General features: G+C 37.0%; 1 protein-coding gene across 1 annotated transcript in view; it reads left to right on the plus strand.

Annotated features, from left to right (window-relative positions):
- The window catches only part of CCDC158 (coiled-coil domain containing 158), a 113153-nt gene that overhangs the window by 47800 nt on the left and 54319 nt on the right, over positions 1-11034 (plus strand). The window contains exons 15-18 of the mRNA XM_012650976.1: positions 1638-1750; positions 4061-4219; positions 5552-5644; positions 6213-6338. Coding sequence (XP_012506430.1) covers positions 1638-1750; positions 4061-4219; positions 5552-5644; positions 6213-6338 — 491 coding nt within the window. The remainder of the gene's footprint in view (positions 1-1637; positions 1751-4060; positions 4220-5551; positions 5645-6212; positions 6339-11034) is intronic.

Here is an 11034-nt window from a genome sequence, read left to right on the forward strand (position 1 = left end):
ACATGAGTGGATTAATAAAATGTGGTATATGTATACCATGGAGTACTATTCAGCTTTAAGAAACAATGGTGATATAGCACCTCTTGTATTCTCCTGGAAAGAGCTGGAACACATTCTACTAAGTCAAGTATCCCAAGAATGGAAAAACAAGCACCACATGTACTCACCATTAAATTGGTATTAACTGACCAACACATAAGTGCACATATAAGAATAACATTTATTGGATGTCGGGAAGGGGGGAGGGGGGAGGAGGGAGGAGGGGATGGGTATATGCATACACAAAGACCACATGCACTCACCATCAAATTGGTATTAACTGATCAACACATAAGTGCACATATAAGAATAACATTTACTGGATGTCGGGAAGGAGGAGCGGGGAGGAAGGGGCAGGTATATGCATACACAAAGAGTGCGATGCACACTATCCGGGGGATGGACACACTTGAAGCTCTGACTTGGGGGGGGGAAGGGCAACATACGTAACCTAAACATCTGTACCCCCATAATATGCTGAAATTAAAAAAAAGGGTATATGAGTAGCTGCACTCCCCGGCTAGAACCTCCAAACAAGCTTTCAAATTCTAGTTTTTATTGAATAAAATCAGTTTAAAATAAAAGAGATTTATTTGAGAAAATTACCTTTGAAGGCCAGCCATGATCCACTTAGACCAGAATTCTTCAAAGTGTTGAGCAAATGATGTTAGACTTTTGATCTATTAATAAATCAATTTACTGTGTCTGTGTTAACCCTGTTTTTGACAGTTTATGTGTAAGAACTTTATCTTGTTAGTGACAAGTCGGACCTTTCATTCCGATGGTTTGTTTTTGATGAATGGTACATTTTATTTTTTCTTTTTAAACTCTAAGCTACAGCCAGACCTGAGACTCAAAGCAGTGGCATTTTCAAATCGCTTTCCTCAGCTGACTATAAGAAAAAACATACAGTCTTCTGACTTTGAATTTCCAAGTAAACATGAGCTTCATATATCTTTTCATTGCCCTGCCATTTCTTAACTATTCAGTGACTTTGACCCATCTAGAACATTCTCATCCTGTCATCATCAGTTTTCCAAACGTAATCATGTACATGCATATGCTGGCAGTTTGACTAGTGAGACAGTGGTGAGTTCCAGGCACATGACAATAACCATGAGAATGAAAATTGAGTGGTTCATGATATCACTGAAATCTTAAAAAAGATATATATAGCGATATTTTAAGTATGAGTTTCTGGGAAAATCATTTTAATAATAATATACATTATTCATTATATGACTATATATTTATATACATATATTTCCTATATGTATGAGTTTGTAAGTTGCCAGTGGAAATATGGCAACTTACAATGGCCAATGAAATTAATTTCAGTAGCAAAAAAAAAAAACCCACAAAATATCATCATATGTATATTTCCCAGCTCAAAATCTCTAATAGTAGCTAAAAATTATTATATCCCAAAATTAGGAAAAGTGAAGACTTGTCTGTGGTCTTTCCCTTGCAACTGCCCAGGAACCTCGGAGGACCTTAGTTGTCACCCTGTTATAAAGTTTAACCATCAAATTCCAGTAGCCTCTCAAACGTTAGAAACTTTAGAAGCTAAGGCACAGTTTGCCTCCTTTTCCCCTCAGCTATGAAAGTGGCGATGGGGATGCAGAAGCAGATCACAGCCAAAAGAGGCCAGATAGACGCCCTCCAGAGCAAGATACAGTTTTTGGAGGAGGCAATGACAAACGCGAACAAGGTGAGTCGCTGTTCTCAGAGACGGGGGCCAGCGCGTTCGCTCCCTGACGCGCTCCAGGGCAGAATAAGACGTACAGAGATACAGAGTGCAAGGGGAAACGAGAAAAGCTTATTTCTGACCGAGAGAATGAGGGAAAGATCTTGAAGAATCATCTGAGCAGGGTCTTGAAAGACAGCTAGTATTTTACGTGTGGAAAGGAGGCGAAGGACATTCCTGGTAGAGGCAGGGGATGATTCCAGGCAAAGGACAGTGAGTTCCACTGTAATGTGCTGTGTGTGTTTCTACAAACCACTGTGCAAAACTGTATAATAAAAACCACAGGGCTCATGAGAACACATGATAAACAAGAACCTAATAAAAACAGCGCAGTTTTACCACTGTTAAATTGTTATGAAATACACAAATACCACAATAAGTAAGGCCATTTACCTGAAAAAGACCTGAAGTTTTCTTGTAGAAGAACGCGTTAAGGGTCACAGCTTGTGTATTATTGTGAAGGGATGGAAGTAGGCTTTTCTGTAACACCAAATGTGGATGCCTGTGGCTCGTAACACAAGGTAAACTGAGGTAGCTGGTAGATGGGTGTTTGAGGAGTGTGCATGTGTGCCCGTTGTATTCCCGTGCACCTGTTGAGCTGAGCACAGTGTTCCACACTGACCAGTACGTCATGACTGAAACTGCACGTAAGCAACCACGAAGTTTGCCTTAAGCTCAGCTGTTCCCTGATGTCATTTGGAACAAATGTGTTTTCAAAAGAAGATTTATAACAGGACTGATAATAATGTAGGTGAGACAGTAAATAGCCTAAGTAGAAAATAAGTGCAATGGAGTAATTGCTAGTTTACTATCCATGATGAGCTACTGAAAAACCTCGGAATGCAGCTAAGTATTAACAAGTACGTATATACTCTTGTGCACACCCTTCATCATATAGACTTACTTATTTCCTCTTTCTGTGTTCTTTCTCATTTTTTCTCCCTCCTTTTCTCTTATCCTCAATTTATTGTTTTCTCTTTCTCCTTCTGTGACTTGCCTTTGGGAACCTAAAGCATTGCTTATCTTCCCTGATGGTACTTAGGGCTTAGGAGTCTACTGCCTGCTAGCAGCAAAAAGGCCTGCCCCACCTAAAGGAGAGTGCTCACCATAGCTCAATGACATTTCCTCCAAATGAAAAGGAGGAACCCTATAAAATTAATGCCTCTTTCTTTCTGAAGCCTTTTCTGCCAACCTAATTAGAAAAGGAAAAATTATGTGCCTATAAAATGTGTATTGCAGTAGCAACACACCTTCTATCTTATTTACATTAAACATTTTTCACTATGAAAACAATATATTTAAAGAAATATAGCTAGACATGGTGGCTTGCACCTGTAATCCCAGCTACTTGGGAGGCTGAAGTAGGAGGACCGCTTGAGGCCAGCAATTTAAGACCAGCCTGGGCAACATAGTGAGACCCAGTCTCTAAAATTTTTTTCTTTTTAAATTAGCTGGGCATGGTGGTGTACACCTGTAGTCCCAACTACTCAGGAGGCTGAGGCAGGAGGATCTTTTGAGCCCAGGAGTTCAAGACTGGAATGAGTTATGATCATGGCACTGGCCACTCCAACCTAGGCAAGAAGTGAGACCCTGCCTCTAAAATAAACAAACACAAAAAGGAAATACAAAGTCAACAAACTAATGTCTGTATTTTAACTTGACAACTATACATTTATTATTTCTGTATACCTAGTCCATGGTGTTTTTTTAAAGGAATTTTAATTTTAGTGAAATTTTGTTTAATACCAAAGAGACACTAACATGTCAGTAAGCACATTCTCACCCCTGGACTGACAATGTGACTTGAGGGCAGGACGTATCTCCTTTGTTCATATGTCACAGGGTCTGCTGTAGGTATGTGTGAAATGAATATTCAACCGTGATGCAAAATTGAAATCCACAAAAATTTTAACTAACGCATCTTCTTTCAATCTCTTTTGTCATCTGGAATAAATTTCAATACAATTTGTTATATGATTACTCAATCCCAATTCACCAAAATACTGTCTTTTTATTACAATATAGTTATTTAATATTTTGTAGATTTTATCAAAGATTTATTAAGCCTAGAAAGAAGTAATAATACTAGTAGTGATGAAAATAAGAGATAGTACATAATAACATACTTCTAGCAGCTCCCAGCCCCAACTCAGAAGCAATTAAACACCATATGATTAAACTCATCTGGTTCAGGATCCTTTAATTATATTTCAGCTACCTCTTAGCATCTACATCAGCAGATTATTTCCGATATTTTCTTCTCCGTAATTGTAGGAGAAACATTTTCTGAAAGAAGAGAAGAATAAGCTCAGCCAGGAATTGAGTACTGTTGTCACAGAAAAAAGCAAGATGTCTGGGGAACTGGAAGTTCTGAGATCTCAGGAACGCCGTTTAAAAGAAAAGGTTGCTAATATGGAAGTTGCTCTGGATAAGGTTAGTTGTTAACTAAATATGTAATTATCAACTAAATAGGTATTAACTAAATAGAATTATTCTGAATAAAAGCTCTGTGTTGATAGGAACTGCATTTGTCAATTTGTATTATACCCTAATCACCTAGCACAAAGAAAAACTACATAGAGAAGGCTCTTCTAAGTTTTAAAAACATAGTCATAATGCACACGTTTTGCTAAATTATCTTTTTCAGACTAACACAGTCACAGGAGCAGGAAGATATAAGATGTAAGATGCTCCTGATATGCTTAGTGGCCTGAATAAGTAAAAATGCCTTCCTGAGCACCTAATTTACCACTAAAAAATGACTTGGGCTCTAGGTAGAATATAGTTTCTTAATAACGTCAATAAATGGTAAAGTGGCCGGGCGCGGTGGCTCACGCCTGTAATCCTAGCACTTTGGGAGGCCGCGGCAGGCGGATTGTTTGAGCTTAGGAGTTCGAGACCAGCCTGAGCAAGCGTGAGACCCTCTCTCTACTAAAAACAGAAAGAAATTAATCGGACAACTAAAATTATATAGAAAAAATTAGCCAGGCATGGTGGCACATGCATGTAGTCCCAGCTACTTGGGAGGCTGAGGCGGGAGGATCGCTTGAGCCCAGGAGTTTGAGGTTGCTGTGAGCTAGGATGTTGCCACGGCACTCTAGCCCGGGCAACACAGTGAGACTCTGTCTCAAAATAAATAAATGAATGAATGAATGAATGAATGAATGGTAAAGTAAAGCTAATGTCTGGCAGTTTGTAGGGTCCAGAAAATGTAGGTAGAAAACACAGCTGAAAGAATGAGAAGGATCAGTGACACTGTATTTGTCATTGCCATTTATTATAGAGACATAAATCTTTCTTCCTGTCACCTAGAAACTCTGGAGCCTAAAATTGTACCAAAACCATTCCTTGAGTGCTGAGAAATCAGAGCCTTGGTGGTTAGATAAGCAATTTGTGATCCCACTGCTGCTACCTTTGTTTTTTAAAATATGCTATATCGACTTAATGAATTTCAATTGTGATTATTTTTATATAAATTTTTATACTTTACTAACATTGCTCATTCCATATTTAATTCATTCATTCTTTTGAGTGCCCTTCACATACTAAATCCTGCGTCTATGCTAGGGGTACAGAGGACGGAGACATGGCCCCCAGTTGCTGAGTTTACTGAATAAAACAGATAAATAGATAATTGTAATATAATACAGTGCGGTAAAAGGGGGGAAGTTTAGTTGTGGATATGGCAGCTCTGCCTTCATAGGTTAAGAAAGTAAAAGTGCGTAAAAAATGGAGGATAAACCACTTATGGTTGCTTGATTATAGGCATCTTTGCAGTTTGCAGAATGTCAAGATATAATACAGCGTCAGGAGCAAGAATCTGTACGCCTGAAACTTCAGCACACTTTGGATGTAAAAGTAAGGTCATCATAAATAGTAGTTTAAGCAAAAATAATGCCTTTGTTTGATGGGCTTATATATTTTCTTCATATACCTTAGATACATTCAAGTATATTTCAACATCATCTGATTGCTAGCAATAATAAGATCTATGCGAACAGGGTTATATACTACTATACCTATTCTTTTCATATATAGTAACAAATTGAAGCACCACGCTTTATTCTTAGTTTACAGTAAGCAAGTGGAACAAACAAGTTTCACAAGTACCTGCCTTGGGGATACCCAAAGGAAGAGTTTTCCACGCCCAGAAGTCGAGAGAGTACAAAAACCCAAAGTGCGAGTATGTTTGGCTTAGTCGGGGAATAGCAAAAGTGATATAATCTCTGTGACAAGAACATGTTTTTTAAAGATAGATTTCCCACTGAAATATATGCCTGTTTTCAGAAGTCTATTTTCAAGTTACATATATATTTTAAAGTCTCAGTAATGGATTTTGCCTGTGAAATCAAATACATTCTGATCTCACAATTCTTTGCAGTTGTCGATTGGCAATGATTTTGTGCACCTCTGTATTGTCTTTTAGGAACTTCAGGGCCCGGGATATACCTCAAATCCGGCAGTGAAGCCACGCCTCCTCCAGCCGGCGTCTGTCACCCGTTCTCACTCTAACGTGCCGTCTTCCCAGTCCACAAACAGCTTCCTGTCTCATGTAGGTAACCAGTCTGACGATCCATGATGCAAATGACATAATATGTAAGCACTTCTAAATTGGAAAGAATTGCACTAAAAATAATGTATCTATAGTTATGACATTTTCAATGACTAGATTTTAGTTTTATACATTTTCCTATAAATCCAATGGAGTCTAACTAAATGAAAATATTTTCTTTCCTACTTGGTGTTTTCTCTGAGGAAAACAAAAAATGAAATATTCAATGGGATTAATGTTAACAATAATTGTTCAATTATTTAATAGGCTTATATCCAATTCTTTGGTTATTTCCATCACAAGCATTTCCAGATTACAAAGCAAATGCTGAGATGACTAAAGTATCACTTCAAATGCCACAGGCAAGTTGATGGTATATTTAATATTCTACCAAGATGAAAACTATTTGCTATGTATGGTTCCCTTTGTGAAATTATTTATAATCATAGAGATTTTATTAAGCATAAAACATTTCTGTTCCCTTTAATTAAAATGTTAGAAACTTTTGAAAATTTTTAGTTTAATCTTTTATACTTCTAAACCTCAGAAGCTTATTTTATGTGTCCAAAATAAAATTCAAGCTTTGTCTTCGCATAAAACATTTCTGTTCCCTTTAATTAAAATGTTAGAAACTTTTGAAAATTTTAAGGTTAATCTTTTATACTTCTAAAGCTCAGAAGCTTATTTTATGTGTCCAAAATAAAATTCAAGCTTTGTCTTCTCTGAAAATATGTATTTATGGTACCCCAAATTCCTTACAACCAGTATTCAACTATAAAGAAATGAGACTTATTCCATAAACCACACATGAAAATCAATTTCATTAGTTAAAAGTCCTATCTCATATATGGCAGTGGGGTCACCAGTAACCTACTCGCTATTTCACCTGTACCATTTAAATGAAAATTATGTACTGTTTAAATGAATAAAAATTGAAATGGACTCCTCCACACACTTAAGTTGTTTGTGCTAAAAATAAGCTATCACATAACAAAGAATATTCTATCAAACAGAATAATAATAGAATAGTAGACTAATAATATTAATGATAGAAGTTGAGCATGGTTCTCTCTGGAGACTAGATTCAGAGATGGGCAGAGGAAGGGCAGGAGACTGCTACTTTTTGTTTGAAGTGTTATAAAACCATTTCACTTTTTAAAATGTACATGTCACACTAATAAAAATTAAATTACCCCCTCTTCCAAAAATAACCCCACAAATCAAATAAACAACAACAAATAACATTCAACCAGGAGTCATTGGAACCACAGATGTGTCTTTAACTTCTTTGTGTGACCCTGAGCAAGTCAGTTAAACGTATGGTGCCTTGATCTTTTCATCTCTGAAGCGTAGTCTGGACAAAATGATCCCCAGGGTCACCTAGAAAGACTGTCTCGGAAATTCCATGATTTTTCATTACTCAAAAGTGAGCCTCTATTAGATTTTACGTAGCTGCTTAATATATAGACTGTACTTGATTTTAAAGACTCTCACCCATCACTGAAAAAGAACCAATCATTAACTTAAGTTTTAACTTAAGTATTAAGTTTTTAAAAATAATAATTCTAACAGCAAAAATTAAATTTTTTAAATAGATGGTTAAACATGCTTTATACAATAAATTTCTTCTCTTAAAAATGTTTATTATATAATTTTACATGATAAAAGTAATACACATTGTTTTGTTCACTGACGTTTGCCGAGTACCTAGAACAGTGTCTAGTATGCAGTAGGTATTCAATAAATGTTTGTCTAATGGGTGAATGAATTCTCTGTAGAACACTGTCTCCAGGTTTCCGTTATTTTCCTGGTCAGTCAGTTGTAAATCTTCTTGTTGCTCTTTTGGAGATAATTTTTTCTCTGCTTTTAAGATTTTCTCTTTGTTTTGGTTCGTAACAGTTTGCCTGTTATGTGCCTAGGTGTGATCTTCTTTGTATCCATCTTTCTTGGGGCTCATTGATCCTCCTGGATGTGTGGATTGACAGCTTCATTGATTTTAGAAATTTTTCATCCCTTGCCTTTTCAGATATTTTTTCCGCCTTACTCTCTTTTCCTTCTGGGACTCCAGTCACGCATATTCCGTTTTTTTCATCATGGCTTATGTGTCTTTTTACTCTTTTCTCTATGCTTTATCCTTTTCTCTCTCTGTGCCTGGATGTTTTTTTTTTCCAACCGATTTTTCAGATCATTAATTCTGTCTTCACCTAAGTCAAATCTGCTGAATCTATCAATTAAGTTCTTCATTTTAGAAATTGTGCTTTTCAGTACTAGATTTCTATTTAATTCAATTTTTTGGTTCTAGTTCTTTACAGAACATCTCAATATTTTATATTCTTGTACTGTTAAGTAACTGTTACGGTCCAAATGTTTGTGTCTCCAGATTCATATGTTGAGACCTAAGCCCCAAGGTGGGCACTGGGGAGATGATCGAGTCATAAGGACTCTGCCCTCACAAGTGGGATTAGTGCCCTTGTGGAAGAGGCCCGAGAGAGCTTGTTTGCCCCTTCTGCCATGGGAGGACATGTACAAGGTGCCATCTGTGACGATCAGCCCCTCACTAGACACGGAATCCACTGGCACCTTGATCTTGGACTTCCCAGCCTGGACTGTGAGCAATAGATTTATGTTGTTTATAAATTACTTAGTCTAAGGTTATTTTCTTATAGCAGCCCAAATAGAGTAAGACAGTCACTATTTTAAAAATTGAGATATGTTAATTTTATTATCTGAATCCTCTCTGGGCCCGTGTCTATTTTTTCTCTTGATTTCTGGTTATGCTGTTGTCTGGTCTCTTTGCTTCTTTTTAAAATAATTGCATTCTAGACATTATATATGAAAAAATTACAGAGATAATTTAGGGGTCCAGATAATGTTTTCTTTTTACACAGGATTTACATTTGCTTCTGGCTGGTAGCTAAACTAAGGGCGCTAACAATCCCATATCACCTTAATTCATTCAGGCATCGAGGTGATTCAGATTAAGGCTCTCATCTCATCCCAAAGCCTGAGGTTTGCCAGTTACCCTCCACCTCCTTGGTATAGTTCCAATTTTTATCCATCTAGCTCCTTGATTCTGCCAAAAGCTCATCTTACCTCTTCATTCTCTCAGCTGCCTCTTTTAGAGTTGGCACATGCTTCTAGAGTAAAGTGTCCCCAAATACCACAGTTCTCTGGATTTGCTTTGTTCCAGACTTTGGCCACATAAATCTTCACTGCCTTGGTAGCTCTCTAATGCTGTCAGGTAGACTTAAAAATTATTTTTGTTTACTTTTATCATGAATTCTAAACAGAAGGATTGATCTTCCATTACTAGAAAAAGAATTCCTCTATTGTTACTCCTTGTTTATACAATTTTATATATTATCTATAAACTTCTATTGTAGAATATAAAAATTTATCTTTCTTTTAACTTCACACACATACATGCACACACATACACACTTCTTTTTCCTGTATAAACCCTTCCATGTAGTCATATCATAAGTTTTGGTTAAATCACATTGTCTATTCAAACTATTGTGACTGTGTAAATACTGTTCCTTAGCCGAACTGTGCAGTGAACTGTGATTTCATTTCCTTTTTGCCCTTAGATTTAATAATTGTTTTGCTTTTTTCTTTGCTTAGTTTTTTGGCTATCTAGACCTAATTACCCCTCAAAATTCTCTGAAAAAAACTATTGCACTCCTTTTAGTATGAGCTAACTAATCAGATGTTTCAGCAGTTCCTTTATGTGTTTGTGTATTCAAATGTTATGTGTGTGTGTACTTAGAGCCTCCACATTCCCGTGGCGGTCAGATTGCTGTTCTCCAGGCTTGCTGCATGGCTGCCTTCTTGGATTTTCCTTCCACCCAAATCTAAGGAATTCCCTTCATCTTTTTTTCTGTTTTTTAGGCTTAACTCCCATTCTTGGTTTCTTTCTTTCTTTTGGTGGAGCGGTAATGTAGTGACTTCCTGTGAAAGGGCACATTTCATTCTTTTAATTGTTTTAACACTTTGCATGTCTGAAATCCCTTTATTCTTTTTTTTCCGATACAGAGTCTCTCCCTATTACCTGGGCTAGAGTGGCGTGGTGTCAGCCTAGCTCACAGCAACCTCAAACTCCTGGGCTCAAGCGATCCTCCTGCCTCAGCCTCCTGAGGACTGAGACTACAGGCATGTGCCACCATGCCCAGCTAATTTTTCTATTTTTAGTAGAGACGGGGTCTCACTCTTTTTCAGGCTAGTCTTGAACTCCTGAGCTCAAGCGATCCTCCTGCCTCGGCCTTCTGAGTAGCTGGGACTACAGACGTGAGCCACCACACCTGGCCTGAAATGCCTTTATTCTTCACTTACATTTGATTGATGCTCACAAGTTTGTGGCTTTTATGCCATTTTGACTCTAGAGTCTTCATATATGATCTGTTTTCCTTTCCTTAATTTTGACTTCCATTTTCCATCTCATTTTTTATTTATATCTTTTGGTAATTTTTTTCAATTTACCTTCCAGAGGACTATTGAATTGTTTAATTATTTAAAAAACATTTCCAGGAATCCTTTTTTTCCTTAAGTGTTCTCTTTATACACCTTTCTGTTCTTTTATGGATGCAGTATTTTCTTGTTTCTGTTTAAGTATATTAACTTCAGTTTTGTTTTTTTTTGTTTTTTTTTTTGAGACAAAGTCTCACTGTGTTGCCCGGGCTAGAGTGCCGTGGCGTCA

This window comes from Propithecus coquereli, unplaced genomic scaffold, assembly GCF_000956105.1.
Source record: "Propithecus coquereli isolate 6110/MARCELLA unplaced genomic scaffold, Pcoq_1.0 Scaffold343, whole genome shotgun sequence".
NCBI classification, from domain to species: Eukaryota; Metazoa; Chordata; class Mammalia; order Primates; family Indriidae; genus Propithecus; species Propithecus coquereli.